At 47.9% G+C, this 17,659-nt stretch overlaps 1 protein-coding gene and 1 long non-coding RNA gene across 2 annotated transcripts; one reads left to right on the top strand and one right to left on the bottom strand.

Moving 5' to 3' along the window:
- Positions 1–546: 546 nt before the first annotated feature.
- On the bottom strand, positions 547–2,848 carry LOC117795409. The gene is made up of 3 exons (XR_004619402.1): positions 2,631–2,848; positions 1,110–1,277; positions 547–939 (listed from the first exon to the last, which is right to left on the bottom strand). It is a non-coding gene; the product is annotated as an uncharacterized LOC117795409 (long non-coding RNA).
- A 7,124-nt stretch (positions 2,849–9,972) lies between these two features.
- Positions 9,973–15,542, top strand: FITM2 (fat storage inducing transmembrane protein 2). The gene is made up of 2 exons (XM_002917362.4): positions 9,973–10,230; positions 12,231–15,542. The coding sequence occupies exons 1-2, from the start codon at positions 10,058–10,060 to the stop codon at positions 12,844–12,846; spliced, it is 789 nt and encodes a 262-aa protein (XP_002917408.3). The 5' UTR covers positions 9,973–10,057; the 3' UTR covers positions 12,847–15,542.
- Positions 15,543–17,659: the final 2,117 nt, after the last annotated feature.

Genomic DNA, 17,659 nt, shown 5'->3' on the forward strand with positions numbered 1-17,659 from the left:
ACTAAACTATAGGGTCTAGGGATGTGTACTTGGGCAATAAAACTATAAAGAAACACAAAGAAATACTGTACAAGTCAGGCTGCGACCAGGGTGGGACATTTGAGGGGTTCCTTTTTTTTTTTTATTTTTAGAGAGGGAGAGGGGCAGGGAGGGGAAGAGAGAGAATCTTAAGCAATATCCACGTCTGACAGGGAGCCCCCTGATGCAGAGGCCCCGACACAGAGCACCCCCAATGTGGAGCCCAATCTCACAACCTTGAGATCGTGGCCTGAGATCGTGACCTGAGCCAAAATCAAGAGTCGGATGCTTAACCAACGGAGCCACCCCGCGTGCCCCAAGGGGCTCCTATTTCTTGATCTGACTGGTGGTTACAAGTGGTTTGTCTTATGGGGTCCCCACTGTTTTGTGTGACTTTCTGTACTTGTTTTATGTTACAATAGAAAGGTTTTTTACAAAATAACGGCGGTAGTCATCTATACACCGACATTTTCCAACCATTACCACCTTAATTAACCACACATGAGGATTTTAATCTCCTTTTAATAGTTGAGGATGCGAGGTTCAAAGAGGGAGGCAACTTGCCCACAGTCACACAGCAAATAAGTCTGGGAGCCGGGACTCGACCCCTGGGGCCTGGTGCGTCTCCGCAGCACAGCGGTGGTTGGGCGGCCAGTGGTAGTTCCTGGCCCCCCAAGGAGAACTGGAGACGCCTCATGACAGATGCAGAGAAACTGGCTCCTCAGAAAATAAAGCACACTCAGAATCCCCTCTGGGCTCCCAGGTCTGCCTTTTGCTTCCTCTGCACCCGGATGGCCGTGTCACCTCTCAAGCAGGTTACCCAAAAGGAGGCAGGATGGTCTCGTAGTGGGCAAGGAGCAGAGCTACGGCGTCAAACAGGCGACCTGACTCTGAGTGCTCTCTGAACCTCAATGTCCTCCTCTGTAAAATGGGAACAATAAAGGGGTATTACCTTATTTGGCTATTATGAGAATTCAGTGAGATATATGTTAGCACACAAACCCAAGTTTGTTCAAGGTCAGCTGTGAACCTCCCGCGACAGAAGCACTGTGATTCCGTTGACAAGCTGCTCAAAAACAGGTAAAACTCACTGAAGGTAACGGAAGTCAAAAGTGGCTACACTGGGGGACTGATGGAAGCTCCGACCGAGGGCTGTCTCTGCCTTCTGTTTCGATCCAAGCGGCGGACACAGGGTGAACGTGTGTAAAAATTCATCTGGTTGCATACTTGAGATTTCAACACTTAAAATTAAGTTACACCTTAATCAAAAAATTTAGTTAGTTAAATGTGATTTTTAAAAACCTTTGTTTAAAAGAGTTCTTTCGACAAGTATAAAATGAAAATCCTATATAAGAGGAAACACACACCAATAGAAATATCCCATTCTGTCTTCCCAACAACACACACTTCCTCCCCCGTACACATGACTACCCCCCACACACCCACCAAAACTCCCAACACTCTACACACGTAGCCAGAGACCCCAACATCGACACAAACAGAAGTCACCGTCCAGCAGAGCAGACACGTCTGCACTCCTACTCAACCACACAGCACAACCATCTTCAAATATAGATGTTTTTTTTTTTTGCACTTTGGGTGCGTGGAAACACGCCCTCCACGCAAACACAAACAGAGACACACATAAGCCAAACCCATAGACCAAACTGACTCAATGAGTAGATTCGTGAGTCAGACAGACTCCGCCACTTCCTCACTGTAGGACCTGAAGCAAGTCATGTAATTCCTCTGAGTCTCAGGCCCATCTGCAAAATGGGCCCATTTCTCTCATGAAATGAAATCAATGGAAAAGGAAGAGAGTGAGCAAATACGCTCTTTGAGGAAAGGGGCTGTGTGATTTGTGTCTCTATCTTCAGTGACTCACATCACATCATTTTTCGTGAACTTGGGTGTGCTGTCCATTCTCACCAGATTACTCCTTAGATTCAATACAACCTTAACCAAACGTCCAAGTTTTCTGGAGGAAGTTGGCAAGCTGATTCTAAACTTCATGCAGAAGAGTCATGGCCCAAGAATTTGCAAGACCCTCCACGAGTGGTAATGATAGTCATACATGATGACTGAGCAGAAGCAGAAAAATGAGTGGAGGGTGAAGCTGGGACAGAGGGGTGGGGGTTGGGGACAGCACTACAAGGTGGGGGACAGCATGGGCAAAGGCTCTGAGGCAGGCAGGAGTTCAGTCCATGTGAAGCGAACAAAAGGCAGGTTAGGGAAGACTCCGGGGATGACAGAGTATAAGAAGGAGGTTGAGAGATGGGCTCAGAGGTAAGCAGAAGCCCTTTCTCGCTGGTGGGAGTCCTTGGGTGCCACACCAGCTGCAGGGCGGGTGAGGACCTGAGATCATCCTTTGTGCTTTGCCCTGTGTCCAGTCCTGCTACCCTATGGGGGTGTGGGGGCTGGGGGCTAGGAGGGAGGCAGGGAGAGCGGAGCAGGGCTTAGCCCTTTAGGGAAACTTTTAGGAGCTGATTTCCCAAGGACCCCCAGGACCCTGAAACCAAAGGGGTGCCCTTAAAGGCCCTTCCCAGTCCTCCCCCTCCCACTAAAGATTCTAAGCAGGGTGTTCACGGTGGCTGAGCCAGGAAGCTCCTTACCTCCTGGGTGTCAGAGAGGACTGGTCCCCTCCAGAAAAGGTGGGGGAAGCTGGAGGTTGGGGCTGGCCAGGCAGGCTTAAGCCCAAGGGGCACCCTGTGCTCCTGTGCCTTGGCCCACAGTCCCAGCGGGAGGCCGCTAGGGGTCAAGGCCATGCCCTCGGGGGGGCCAGCGGCCAGAGGACTGGGGAATCGTTCTCCGGTCCAGCCCGAACAGAACAGCTGCACCGCCAGGTGTGGTCACGGAATTTGCTGTGTCGCAGGGCGGTGCAGCCCGAGCGGAAAAGCCTCAGTGTCAGCGCCCCCCCCCCCCCCCCCCCCCCCGCCGCCGCCCCGCCTGGCCACCACCGCCGAGGTGCCCCACATTCCTGCGCAGGGCGCGGAGTCCGGAGTCGAGCCCTGCGGCTACATCCCCGTCACCGCCAGCCCTTAAGAGTTCAGCAGGGCTGGGCGGGAAGGGACCAGGGGGAGCCTCTGGGCCTCCCGGCTCCTCCGTGGCCTGAGAACAGAGTCAGACTTCTCATCTGTTCAGTGGGGACAGTGACACTTTGCAGTGCCTGTCTCACAAGTTACAGTGAGCAGCCAAAGATGAGCATCTTTATTTCAGAGGTGATCACCTATTGTGCGCCAACTGTATGCATGACATCTAGCACAATAAGGTTTGGCTTATTTATCTGGGAAACAAAGCTGACACTATAGGGTTCTCGTTTTTCAGACAAAGAAACGGAGAGGTAGGTGACTTGTCTTAGAGGCATACTGACCCCGGTCTAAATCCCAGGTCTGATGGATTGCCAGCTGTGTGACCTTGGCTAAGTTTCTTAGCCTCTCTGTGCCTCAGTGTTTGCAAAATGAAGTGATAGCGGTACTTACCTGTGGAGTTGTTGTGAGAAGAAAGAGTTGAATACAATAAAGCACTTAGCACAGTGCCCGTTGCTCAATTAAGGTTCCGTAAAACTGGTTCTTCTTAGAACCTGGGTATTTTATTCCCAGCTTGGTGTTCTTTTTAAAAATATATACCATCTCATAAATTGTGAAATATAACAAGTGTACTAGATTTATAAAATATAAATATATAGTTTAATCAGTTTCTTAAAGTAAACATCTGACTACCCCCCAGGTAAAGAACTAGAGCTTTGCCTATGCTCCCTCTGATCCCAGTGTCCTTCCTTCACCCTACAGGTAACTGCTCTCCACACTGGGATATTCAGTGCCTGGCTTTTCTTTCTAGTTTTACCAATGTTTTTTCGAACAACAAAACCTCAGCCCCGTGACCGCCTGAGATCGGAGGAGAGTCTGGGGTCCAAAGGAGACTGGGAGTGGAGGAGGGTGTAGGGCTGGTGAGGGTCCAAGGCAGCCCCTCCTGCTGGTCTCCCTGTGGCCTGCAGATGAGCAAAGACGGGTCCCTGTAGCTCCTGCACCAGCCCTTCTGACTCTGTGCCCACGAGCTGAGCTACCGGGGGTTGTGTGTGTTGGGGGCAGGGCCAGAAGACACAACCTCCTCCCAGTTAGCAGTCAGGCCGCCTGGCCTCTGGCAGACATTGGCTTTGCTCAGCTGCCTCACCCCAGGGAGTGGCTAGTCGTCCCCTCCGGCCAGAAAGAGATAGCCAGAGGTTAAGAATGGGGGAGACATTGCAGAGGACAGCTCAGAAGGAAGGGATTGGTGCTGGTTGGCCAGGAGCTGTGGACAGAGCGAGCTGCCCACTGGGAGAATTACTGGGCCTGACCCCTCCCCCAACCCAGAGTGAATTATTTCACACACACCAGCCAACAAAAGGACACCTGCTGGTCGCTCTTCCTGGAATGACCGCTTCCCACTGTTCTTCTGGACAACCCCTGATGTCCACTTAGAAATCCTCTCCTCCAAGAACTCTTCCCTGACCCTTTCTGGGTCCTATGGGGTCTTCTCCTCATTGGCCCTAAGCAACCTCTACCAAACCCACTATCATTCTACTGCAGCATCGTTCAGACTTTATGGACCAGAAAAATCCCTTTCCTGGTGATTTACAATTTTAGAAACCCCTTAAGATTAAAAAATAATAATTTCATAATTATTATTCTGTCGTCTCTTCAGTTTATTAAAAAAGCCATTTTAATTTAAAATAACTTCCTTTACACCAGCGTATTAATAATGATTCATTCATTTATTTAACAACAACAAAAAAAGGGTGCCTGGTAGATTCCAGCTACAGTTTTAGACACTTGGGATGCATCAGTGAACAAGAGAGGCAATGTTCCCTGCCCTTTAGAGTTGACATTCAAGTAGGGGAGACAGAAATAAACAAACAAGTATGTAAATTATAAAGTGTATTTTATTTTGTATTTTTAAAGTGTATTTTATTTTTAAAGATTTTTTATTTTTTTAAAGATTTATTTATTTTTACTTGAGCGAGAGAGAAAGCAGGGACCGGGGCGCTAGGAGAAGCAAAGGGTGAGGGAGAGAGTCCCAAGCAGACTCCACACTGAGCATGGAGCCCAGAGCAGGGTTCAATCTCATGACCCTGAGATTACAACCCCAGCTTAACTGACTGCACCACCCAGGTGCCCCTAAAGTGTATTTTTAAAAGGACCTTTAATGATACTCCTCATTCATAGAGACCTCCTATTCTTTGCCATTTCATCAAGTGATTCAGGTCAATATACTTTAAAACAAACCAAGATCATTGTCAAAATAAAGATCTCTTTTCCAATGGAACAAACACTCAAGATTTTTATGTATTCTACTCTGGCAGAATGTAATCTCCTTATAAATCCAGTGGCACTATAATGTAATGTGGTTATAAAGAAGAAAAATTCTTCATGAGAAGGCAGCACGAACTTACTTTTTCATGTATTTAATTAGCTTATATATATGCATGTCCAACCTGGCCAAAGCACCATGGCAACCTCAGATGATTTCCATGCAACCATTCCATGGAGTCAGTGAGTCTGCCTCCAACTAGGGAAATTGTGTTTTTAAAGGGTGATAATCTTTAGTTATTAAGGAAACTCACCCACTCAACACATAGGCAGTCCTAACATCTAGCCCAGTGCTTGGTGTAGAGCAAATTAATAAATGTTGCTTGGCTGAGGAAATGAATGACGATCACCTTCACTAGATTTTAAGTTCCTTGAGGTTGAAGACCATACACTTGTAACAATAGCTGCTGGATAGATAAAGGAGGGGTGAAACTAGCTATTAGGCAGTACAATGGAAGCCTCAGGTGGGGCAGAACCCTGGTATTTGCGGTCTTCTATCACCCTCTGGTGGGGAGGGTTAGGGCATGGTCCTCCAGAGCGTTTTTCGAACTACATACAGATCCCCACCCATTTGAGTTGTAAAATCATGTTCAGTGGGTCATGACTAGCATTTCTAAAAAATTGAATTTATAACTAAACAGAAAATATCAGAGCGTCTCATACCTAGCAGAGGCAAATTCCGTCATGAACTATCATAAAACTATTTTTACCGCGATGTCTATATATCTGTTAGCATGTCTATTCTCTCATACGCTACAGATATATTTTTACGTGTGTGCTGGATTACAGCCAGCGATTTATCGATAAATGTTTTACAACGAGCGCTCTGAGAAAATGTCTAAGCATATATGGGCATAGGTTTATCATTAAGTTTTCTTAATATAAAGTGTAGAGTACAGATTTTACAAGTAGTAACATGCACAAATATTCTTTACTGTAAATTTCAGATAGTAACTTCACAGAACGCCTTCTCTGATTTTTGCTGGACTCTTGTCTCTCTAAACAACTTACAGTTTCAGTTCAACCGTACTTGACAAATGGAGTCACCTCTCAATCTAGACAATCCACACACCAGATAAAGCCCTGATTTACCATGACTGCCAGTTTCACCAGTGTAAAGACTTCCACCATGGCTGGTTTCAAGCTACTGGTGTGATGTCGCTGAACGCACAGTTGGGAAAATTGCACTGTAACATACCATACAGATACAATAGATGTAAGTAATCCCAAGAGCAAGGAAAATAAGGACACATAGTAAAATAATTAGGAAATAATGAGTTTTGAATATGTATGTTGAGTTTGTTAGTTTATATAACATAATTTAAAATAATGGCTGTGTTTCACAATCAGCTTTCAAAAGTCCTGAAAATCTAACACTCTGCTCTCACAGGCCTGAATAGGTTAGCCCCAGCACACCATTAGACTCACAACAGAAACATACATTTTCTAATATGGGTGAAAGAAAAAGAAAGAAAGAAAGAAAGAAAGAAAGAAAGAAAGAAAGAAAAGAAAGAAAGGAAGGAAGGAAGGAAGGAAGGAAGGAAGGAAGGAAGGAAGGAAGGAAGAAAGAAAGAAAGAAAGAAAGAAAGAAAGAAAGAAAGAAAGAAAAAGAAAGAAAGAAAAAGAAAGAAAGAAAGAAAGAAAGAAGAAAGAAAGAAAGAAAGAAAGAAAGAAAGAAAGAAAGAAAGAAAGAGAGGGAAAGAGGGAGGGAGAATGGAAGGAAGGAAGGAAGGAAGGAAGGAAGGAAGGAAGGAAGGAAGGAAAGGGAAGGGAAGGGAAGGGAAGGGAAGGGAAAGGAAGGGAAGGGAAGGGAAGGGAAGGAGGAAAGGAAGAAGAAAACTTCTCTAAAGACCTACAATTTTTCAGATCTGGGTTTAACCTGGTCTTCCAAATTCTCCAGGGATGAAGCAGCATAATCTTAAATGGAACAAACCCAAATCCTTTCTACAGAAATACACACCCGGGGGGCCTGGGTGGCTCAGTTGGTTAATCGTCTGCCTTTGGCTCAGGTCATGATCCCAGGGTCCTGGGATGGAGCCCCACATCAGGTTCCCGGCTAAGTGGGGAGTCTGCTTCTCCCTCTCCCTCTCCCTCTGCCTGCTGCTCCTTCTGCTTGTGCTCTCTCTCTCTCTGTCAATATAAATAGATAAAATCTTAAAAAGAGAAAGAAAGAAAGAAAGAAAGAAAGAAAGAAAAGAAAGAAAGAAAGAAAGAAAGAAAGAAAGAAAGAAAGAAAGAAAGAAAAAGAAAAATCCTGAAAGTTTCAGGGGGTACATTTTTGAAAGTTCAGTTTGGGTGATGTCTAGAGTTCCTGTTTGCCTAGCACCCTTTCATCTTTTCTTGGGGTGGGGGTCAGCATTTGGATTTTCACTAATGAAACACTTTAATAATGTCCAGTGTGCCTCCCTGTTCTTAACCATTATACAGTTTGCTATGGAAAGGAACAATAATTGAGCACCTGCCAACCTTCAGAAGCTAGAAATGGTTTCAGATACTATTTACAAGCTGCCTTCACAAATAACATCTTTCTAGCTGTGTAGTTTTCATTACCAATCATGAAAAACCAAACTGGCTTGATCACCATTACATTTTCTTTTTAAAACATAACTTTTTGAAGGTCCAGAGACATCTTGCTATGGAAGAACCCTGATTAAGAAAATGTAAATTTATAGATATGAAGATCATCCTGAGGTGGTTAAGAAATTAATGCTTTTATTCATTAGTTTATTAATTCTCTGCATGAGAGATTTTAAACATCAGTCTATTATAGGCATAAATCAGGACAGTCTTTCCCAATGGTTCCAACTGTTAGCTATCCTTGATTTAGGGGCTTGTGATTATTTTAGGCAGCTGGTGATGATGAATATTTAAATATAAATGTTTTATTTGTAATAGAATAAATATAACTGGAACACAGAATTCATTATTTCAAGGATATTTTCGGCTTGGGAAGCTATTCAGTAGGTATTTAAGTTTGAAATGTGTGCTGTTTAAAGGAAAGCTTTAAGTAAATAATAGTATTTGGTGGTGTATGGACATAGCAAAAGAAGTTAAAGTGGCTGTAATGGCTTGAACAGTGATCCCCAAAAAGATGTGTCTTAACTCCTGGAACCTGGGAATGTGACCTTATTTGGAAATAGGGTCTTTGCTGATATGACTAAGGATCTCAAGATAAGATTATCCTGGATTTAGAGTGGACCCTGAATCCAAGGACTATTGTCCTGATAAGAGACAGAAAGAGAAAGACACACTGAGGGGAGAAGGCCACATGCTGATGGAGGCAGAGACTGGAGTTATACAGCTTCTAGCCAAAAAACGCCAAGGATTGTGAGCAGGCGTCAGAAGCTAGGAGAGAGGCATGGACAGGAGTGTCTCTCAGAGCCTCTAGAAGGAACCAACCCTGCCAACAGCTTGGGGCTTCTGGCTTCTGGAACTGTGAAAAAATAAATTTCTGTTGTTCTAAACCAAGAAGTTTGTAGTAGGTGTACCTGGGTGGCTCACTAGTTAAGCGTCCGCCTTTAGTTCAGGTCATGATTCCATGACATGATCAAGCCCCACATCAGCCTCCCTACTCAGTGGGAAGCTTGCTTCTCCCTCTCCTCCCCAAACTGCTTCTCCCTCTTCTCCCTACTTGTGCTCTCTCTTGTTATCTCTGTCTTTCTGTCTCTCTCTCAAATAAATAAATAATAACATTTTTTAAAAATAGAAGTTTAGGGGCTCCTGAGCTGCTCAGTCGGTTGGGCATCTGCCTTCAGCTGGGGTGGTGATCTCAGGGTCCTGGGATTGAGCCTCGAATCTGGCTCCCTGCTGAGCAGGGACTCTGCTTTTCCCTCTCCCAACCCCCTGCTCATGCTCTCTCTCTCGAATAAATGAATAAAATCTTTAAAAGAATAAATCAATAAAAATTTAAAAAATAAAAAAAGAAGTTTGTAGTAATTTGTTATGGCAGTGCTAGGAGGCTGATACAATGAGGGGGGGAGCCTGAAATGTGGGAAACACTGAATTAGACACGCAGCGATGATGGGGGTGAGAGGGTTTAGTTCTGTGATAAACTGAGTGACTAAGTCACCAACACCCTCATCTGATCTTAACCCCCAGGGTCCAGCATTTTCACTCAATACAATAGTTGTTTTAAAAGTTTTTAAAAAATCGAATAACATTTAAATTGAGTAATTATTTTATGCACTTCTTTTCTAATAAAATTGTCTCCTTTCCCTATACCTGGATCACCGTAATGACCTCGGGTTCATAAACTAACTCTTGGGAAGTGTTGAGCTCCTCCTGTCTCCCCATTTTACAGATCAGAAAACGAAGGCGCAGATGGAGGAGGTGTCTCCAAACTTTTAGGAGAGACTAAATGATGCTGTGATCACTGCTCTAATTCCTACAGTACTGCATTTATTCTTCCACATCTCCAGCAAAGACTCCCAGGAGCTCTTTTTCCCAGACCCAAGCAAGACACCGCGACTGTCGCCTGGCGGCCGGACCGGGAGGAAAGGAGCGCGGAGCTTCAGGACCGGACGCGCTGCAGAGGCCGCCACTGGCCAGATGGGGGAGGGCGAGCGCGCTGCAAGGGGTGGGGCTCGCGGGCGGCGCGCATGCGTCCGGAGGGGCGCAGCGGCTTCTTCCGAGCGAAGGGCAAGACGGTGGCCGAGAGGACCCGGGGAAGCGGACGGTGGCCGACGAGGTCGGGCATGGAGCATCTGGAGTGCTGCGCGAGGCTCCTCCGGGGGACGCTGGTGCGAGCGGCCGTGCGGCGCTACCTGCCCTGGGCGCTGGCGGCCTCGATGCTGGCGGGCTCCCTCCTCAAGGAGCTCTCCCCGCTGCCCGAGAGCTACCTCAGCAACAAGCGCAACGTCCTCAACGTGTGAGTGCGCCCCGGGTCCTCTCCTGACCCCGCCATAGCCGACCCTCCGTCGCCTCGTCCAGAGAGCCGGGGCTTAGCGGCCCTGATGGACGAGTCATCGGACAGGGAGGCCCTCCTCATTGTGACAGCTGCATCTGCACGCGTGTCGCGAGCGAGGGACCCCCGAATGGCTGTGTCACTAGCAGTTGAGGTTTACACGCCCAGACGAGCAGGCTTGAGTTGACTGGGCAGGGAGTGACTGGCAGGGCTGTGTGTGTGCCGGCGCGCGCGTGGCGGGGGGCGGAGTGGGATGGAGTGGGATGGGGTGTTGAATTGGTCTCAGCCGCTGCGCCCCCCACATCCTCCTGGAGTTAGGCTTCGACCCCGTACCTGCTTGGGAGATGCCACCTCCCTCCTGCCTGGCTGTGTCAGACCCCACGCTGAGTCGACCCCTCCCCCACCTCGCCCCTCCCCCTGGCTTATAACAGAATTCCATCGCCACCTGTGCCGTCTCCTCCTGACCCCCCAACCTTTGCGAGCCTTGCACCAGCCGATGATAGAACCCCTCTCCAAGATAGTCCTTCTGACCTTTACCCTGGATCTCCTTGGACTTTCTCAGCTACTCAGAGTTCATGGCAGTGGCCCAAGAAAGCAAGCCTAGTTGGGCTCTTTGGGATATCTCCTTGACTCCACCCACTCACGCCTTTTTTCTTTTTTCTTTTTTTTTAACTCCTGGATTTCAAGGTTTTGCACAAAAACACTTGCAGTAGTAAAGTAGTAAAGTTTTATCTGAAAGATAAAAAAAAAAAAAGGTAAAAACTTCTCCCCTGAAGTGAGCTGAGATTCTTCTTTAGAATTACAGTGTCAGTAGCATCTCCCAAAAGTCACCCCCACTTGGGCTATCTACTTAAACCCTGCTTTCTCTCCCCAGCAGTTTTGCCAAATGCCTGACAGGTCTTGCATATCAGTCTCGGGGAAGATGTGAGTGACATGCTCTTGGGTGGTGTCTGAGTAGCCTTTGGAACCCAGGAAAAAGTCGTCCTGTCCTTGGCCCCCCTTCCTTCCTCACCCACCCCCTGGTGGCTGGGCTAAGAATAGATGATGATGAATGTGGTTGTAGCCCCAACTCTTGCATGTGTGTTTCCCATGGCTGGTCCCCAGGTCAGCCACATTTGATGAGTGAGGGGAGGCAGACAGGCAGCTGCTGCTTTATCTGGCCTGGGTGAGCTGGGAGCCAAGCGGCCTGTCAGACAAGTCCCTGTTGTTTGTGGGTAACCATGACCATGGATTCTGACATTTTGTTCCAAGCCTCTGTGCTAATTGGAGGGAACGAGTGAATCATTGGCTCTGGGAGGGACTTAAAAACTCACTTGGTGTCCTCAGCTCTATTTTACAGCTGGGGAAACTGAGGCCTGGAGACGTGTGGTAACAGGTTGAGTCAGAGTCAGCATTTGAACCGGGTCTTCTAGTTTGAGGTCAAGCTCTGTTCTGAGATCATTGCTGCCATGTAGGAAAGAGCCAGGGTGTAGAAAAAAACATGGGCTTTGGGGCTGGCCAAACCTTGATTTACTCTGGGCTTGCTGGTAGTGTGACCCTGGGCAAGTTATGGAACTTTTCTGAGCCTCACATTCTCTATAAAATGGGGCAAATGAGACCTTCTTCCCAGGGTAACCATGAGTGTTCTATGTGTCCACTTTCCCAGGCCCTGGATCACAGATTAAGATCACAGGTACCGGGTTTGAATCCCAGCTCCACCACTTATGACCTCTACTTTGGGCATGATACTTCTGTACCTCAGTTGTCTTATCTGTAAAATGGGGATAATAACAGTACCTACCTCACCGAGTTGTTTAAGCATTAAGGAGTTATTCCATTTGAAACTTAGTAAGTGAAGTTGTTATCTGTAGCTTTTATCAACTTTTCTTACTTCCCCTCCCTGGAGAATCTAGAGACCCAAGTCATGACCTTGTCTCCTCTCTGCCATGTCCCCTGTCTTCACCTCCACTTTCGTCTTCTGGCAGGTATTTTGTCAAACTGGCCTGGGCCTGGACCTTCTGTCTCCTCCTGCCTTTCATTGCCCTCACCAACTACCACCTGACAGGCAAGGCTGGCCTGGTCCTGCGGCGGCTGAGTACCCTGCTTGTGGGCACGGCCATCTGGTATGTCTGCACAGCCCTCTTCTCCAACATCGAACACTACACGGGCAGCTGCTACCAGTCGCCCACCCTGGAGGGGGTCAGAAAGGAGCACCAGAGTAAGCAGCAGTGCCACGGGGAGGGAGGCTTTTGGCATGGCTTTGACATCTCGGGCCACTCCTTCCTGCTGACCTTCTGCGCCCTTATGATTGTGGAGGAGATGGCCGTGCTGCATGAGGTGAAGACGGACCGCAGCCACTGCCTCCACACTGCCATCACCAGCCTGGTGGTGGCCCTGGGCTTCCTGACCTTCATCTGGGTGTGCATGTTTCTGTGCACGGCCGTTTACTTCCACAACTTGTCCCAGAAGGTGTTTGGCACCCTGTTTGGTTTGCTGAGCTGGTATGGGACCTATGGGTTTTGGTATCTGAAAGCCTTTTCCCCAGGACTTCCTCCCCAGAGCTCTAGTTTGAATTTGAAGCAAGACAGTTACAAGGAATAAAAGATAAACAAAAGGGGTGATGGCGGGACAACGGCTAATGTATTTTTTCATGATTCTTCTTAGTTATTTGACTAAATTATTGATCCTGCTTCAGAGAGGAAGCTTACCAGGGAGGTTTGGTGAGTGGTGGTGGAGTCTGGGGAGTGAGTTTAATCCCCACACTTCTTGTCACAAGCACCACCATTCCCAGGCGGGCACTTTTTGTCCCTGGCAAGACTTGACCTTAATCTGGAATGTCCCTTATGTCCCTGGAGGGCAGAGCTAAGGCTCAGTGAGAGGACAGAATCAGGAGAGCCGCTATTGTGCGGCCAAAGGGGAGGCTGGGGCCTCAGGACCCTTCTCCGCTGCCATCTTTGTCTCCGTGATCCTGGGTGTCCCATATTGTAATGGCTGTTAACGCTGTGGTTTAACAGTATTGCCCTCTGGTCAGTTTTGCATAAGCATTTATTTCCAGCAGGGTTCTTTATAGAACAACCAACCGCCTGAAAGACGTTCTCTGGTGGTGATATTTCTTTATCCACAGAATGTTATCTATTGCCACTGACTGCTGATTAGCTACAAAACAGTGACACTGGAGTGCCTCTCTGGCTGAGTGTTGGACGATATTTATGTAACGAACGTTGCTAGTTTTCTGTGTGTGTTGTCTATTATGTATTGGTTTTTGGAGCAATAAGGTTACCTTTTTTTCCTACAATTTTGAGCAAATGCTTTATTGTTTTTAATAACAACTGTGGCATTTGTTCTTTGTTGACAAAACCCCTGAGAATAACTCACAACTTCAATGCTGCACTTTGGCACGTGTGTAGATAGCTTTGAGGTTTTTGTTTTTGTTTTTTAAGAACACTAATTTACTTTTTATAATCCAAACTCTTGGCTTATGGTATTAAATTCCACCTCACTTCAGGGGCTGTTTTCTCTATTAAGAATAAAATCCGACAGCAGACATTTTGATGACAACTGGATGAATTTTAAGCTGAGTCAGGGTAACTTTGCAAAATGCATTCTTGCACTGAAACTTTCCTGACCACCATCAGTGGTTAATCTGAACAGCATGCTGAGAAGTTCATCGATCAGTCTGCTCTGGCCCAAGGAATTTTTACATTCTCAACAAGAGTATGATAAATTGGAGGTGAAGGAACGTGCCTTCCATTGCCTCTGATGGCAGGAAGCCAACCTGTTTGCAAAAATGTCCCTATTAAATATTGGAGTGACTTTGGCCCCACCCTCCTACTTGTACCAACACCAAACCAAACCTGGGCCTGTTCAGCTGGCCTTGAAATCGATCTTTTCTCTCCCCTTTGCACACTTCCCGATGTCCAGCCTTATCCTTCTGTGGCCTGTCACCTCCACCCACAAAGGTGCGGTTGCAGCTCTGTGATAGGACACCCCCCCCACCTGCCCCCGCAGGCTGTGTCCTTAGGCCTTTTGTACCCAGCCCCTTGCACTTTGGATTATCATCCTGGAAGCTTCCCTGATGTTCCTTCTCTCCCCCCAAGTTAAGCCTGATAATAGCATTAACTGACAAGCACTACACTTGACTGCCTTAACTCAAGCTTAGATTGTTAAGAGCTTGAGGCCTGGAAAATCTTCAGGGTAAATTGTCTTTCATATAAAGATGTATTTAAAATATATAGTTGGTATCCCATCAGGCTGCATGTTAATTTGTATCCATCCAAATGTGAGTTGTGATACATTGTACCCAGACGTGGCAGAAACACTGGCACTGAGATTCCAGAGATGTCACCAGGGTGCTTTGAGAGCCTTGGCAAGATGGCACAGGCCCCGTGAGAGATTTTTTTGCCCTCTGGAGTTTCCGTCTGTGAACGGGGAGTGGAAGAGGGGGTGGCGTAGGTGGCAGGGGCTAGTTGAAGGGGTTGGGGTCTCTCCTGAGTTTCATGTTCAGTACCAAAAGGCAACAGACACGAGGTAACTCTACACGTCCATGTATCACCCTTAAATCTCCAGTCATTTCTCGCAGATCGGATCCAGGCTCAGCATTAAGTTAACTCTGTGGAACGTGTCCGTGACTGACCCTTGTGTATCAAGTGGTCTCCCACCACTTCCTGTTCAGTCTTAGCACCCTTGCCTTTCTCTTGGGGACATGCTCCGTATCCCCATGCGAGACAGCCTGGCGTAGCTGAGAGTGTGGGCTTAGGCAAATCCAAGATGTGGGTTCCAGTGTTGGTACCACTGCTGAGAGTCGTCTGACCACGGGCAAGCTTCGTGTCCACACGTGGACAATGGAGGAGATGACACTGTTAGGATTAAGGGCAGTGATGTATATAAAACACTCAGCACCTGTGCTCAGCAGACGATAATCCCCCGTCTCCCTTTTTCCCCACCAGGCCTTTAGAACTTCGTGGCTCCTTGGGGAAGGCAGGGAGACGGGCATGTGCTTTCAAGTACCATTTGGGGTCTGGGTCTCCCACTGAAATAGTCTTGTATCATCTGGAAAGTGTCTGTTGTCCCCAGGTGCTGAACAAGAGGCTTTTAAAGGCTCTGTGATCCCAGAACCCCGCCATGCTGGTTTTGCCTCTCGTGCTGAGGTTCATTCACTGACGCCTCATTTTCCATGTGCATCTGTCATCGTCTGAGTAGCAGATTGTATTTAGAGAATGGCTCTTGCCACTGTTATGCACACACAGACCGTGTGTGTAAACAAGCAAATTAAGTAAACTGGAGATAATGAAATCCCACATTCCATGTCTCGTGTGTTCTTTTCTAGAACCCTTAAGAAAGCCCAGAACTAGGAAAGCTCAGCCTACTTGAGGACAGTGGTGTAGTTCTTATCTGAGCTCTCGCTATATAGAGTGTTTCATGACCATACTTAATCTTTTTGTTTCCTCCTAAATCCTATAAACTAAGTTTGGTTTATGTTCAGTCTCATATTTCCTAGCTTCATTGACTCCTTCCCTCGTGCCATATCCGTGTCTGTGAGTCCTGAGGTCTGGATCAACCAGATTTGGGAGTTTTCCTGGCAGAAGGAGAAGAGCTGAGCCTCATGGACGTCCCGCTGGAGAGCAGTTACAAAGTTCACTCCCATGAGGTCCATTGGGAAAGTGCCCCATGCCCTGTGCCCTGGAGGCCTAGACACATGTGAGGGCTTTCTGTGCTTTTTCGTGCCCACTCATTTGTCAGCCTGACCTGCTTGGCACCGCCAGGCAGTGTCTGTCGAAAACTCCACGGCCGCAGGATTAGAAGCTCCTTGTGCTCAGAACTTCCCTGTGCACATCCCTTCAGCGGCACCAAACTTCCCGAGTTCGTACTGTGAGCCAGGAGCTGATGGGGTAGGATAACTCCCTCCCTGCTGGCATTTGTGGTCCGAAGTCCATGCCCTCGGAACGTCGGGTGCGTGCTGGGGTTGCGGAGGAGAACGTGATCCATCTGTGCGTTCAAGAAATTTTCAGTCTTGTGGAGGAGACGCAGAAGGAGCCAGCAAGTGCCATCAAGTGTTCCCAGTGCTGGGGCAAGGTCAGGGCATGGGGCCATAGTGCGGGCACAACCGGCTGCCCTGGGGAGGGAGGGGATATTTTCACAGAACAGAACCAGTTAGGCGGAGAAGGGAATCCCAAGAAGTGACAATAGGATGCACAGAGGCACAAAGATATGCTATGGTGATTTTTATCCGACATCCCTTCTCAAGAAACCTACTATTCCCCCCATTTTCAAGAGCAACAGAGCATAAGAAAGGTCGACTTAAAGAAGGACTCTCAGCGGAGGTGATGGATGGCCCCGCTGTGATATGAAGAGCTCTCAGCTAGGAGTCAGGCTGCCTGGCTCTGAGCTGGATTCTGCCACTACTCGTGCTGCTTTTCTGTGTGACTTTGGATTTGTCACTCACCCTCTCTGGCTCTCAATTTCCTTATCTGATAAACGATTGGAGCAGACAGAGTCATCTCACCCACTCTTCTGGTCTATTCTGTTTCTCTGTTCTGCCTGGTGAAGCTTCCTAAGCGGGTTATGACTCCTATTTTAGGAAACAACATGAAAAGAAACTCCTACTCAGAGCTGAGGTGGCCGCTGGTTTTCTAGTGAGTGACGGAGGAGCCTACCTCAGGGGGCTCTTATCACCCCCCAGACCTTTACTCTGCATGAGCAGCCTAGGGCAGCCCAGACCTGATGGCAGGCGTTCCCTGCACTTACCGGACGTGGGGAGCTGAGCCTCGTTCCCAGGGCGATGAGCTGCTCTCAAGCCGTTTTGGCGGCTATCAGGGAGGAGGGAGGTCCTGTTGAGAGAAATCCTGTGCGTTGCAGTCACCTTCAAAACTTGTCCCAGAAACCCCCTCACACGGTCTCTGACGGGTTTTTTAAGTTATGCACCCACAGCACAGAAAGCAGGTACTCCCGTGGCTGGGGAGACAGGAGACGGTAAATTGGTACCCATGTTTAGAAGGTAACCTGGTAGTGTCCAGACTTAGCATGTGCAGACCCGGCGATCTCAGTCTAGGGCCGCGGGCTGTGGAAGTGCTTGTGGAAGTGGGCAAACAGAGGTCAAAAGACTTTCTTGCCGCTCCTTGTAATCATGAAAAGTCATCAAGATTCGTGTAACTGATGCCCGTCAGTAAACGGACTATGGTAACTGTACCCGGGAGCGTAATGCGCTCACTAGAGAGAATCCGTGCTGTTGTACTCAGTGCGGGATCTGGGGGCAGGCAGCCTTGGGTTCCTGCCGACCAGAACTTACAACTGTGTGCCCTCAATCACATCCGTCTGTCTGAGCCCCTGTTCCTGAAGCGGAGGGTCGGGATGCCACGGTCTCACCTCCTTCAACATTCGAGGCTCCTGAACTGCGGGAGCGCCGAGGGAAGCACAG

The sequence above is a fragment of the Ailuropoda melanoleuca genome, chromosome 13 (assembly GCF_002007445.2).
Source record: "Ailuropoda melanoleuca isolate Jingjing chromosome 13, ASM200744v2, whole genome shotgun sequence".
In the NCBI taxonomy this organism is placed as follows: domain Eukaryota; kingdom Metazoa; phylum Chordata; class Mammalia; order Carnivora; family Ursidae; genus Ailuropoda; species Ailuropoda melanoleuca.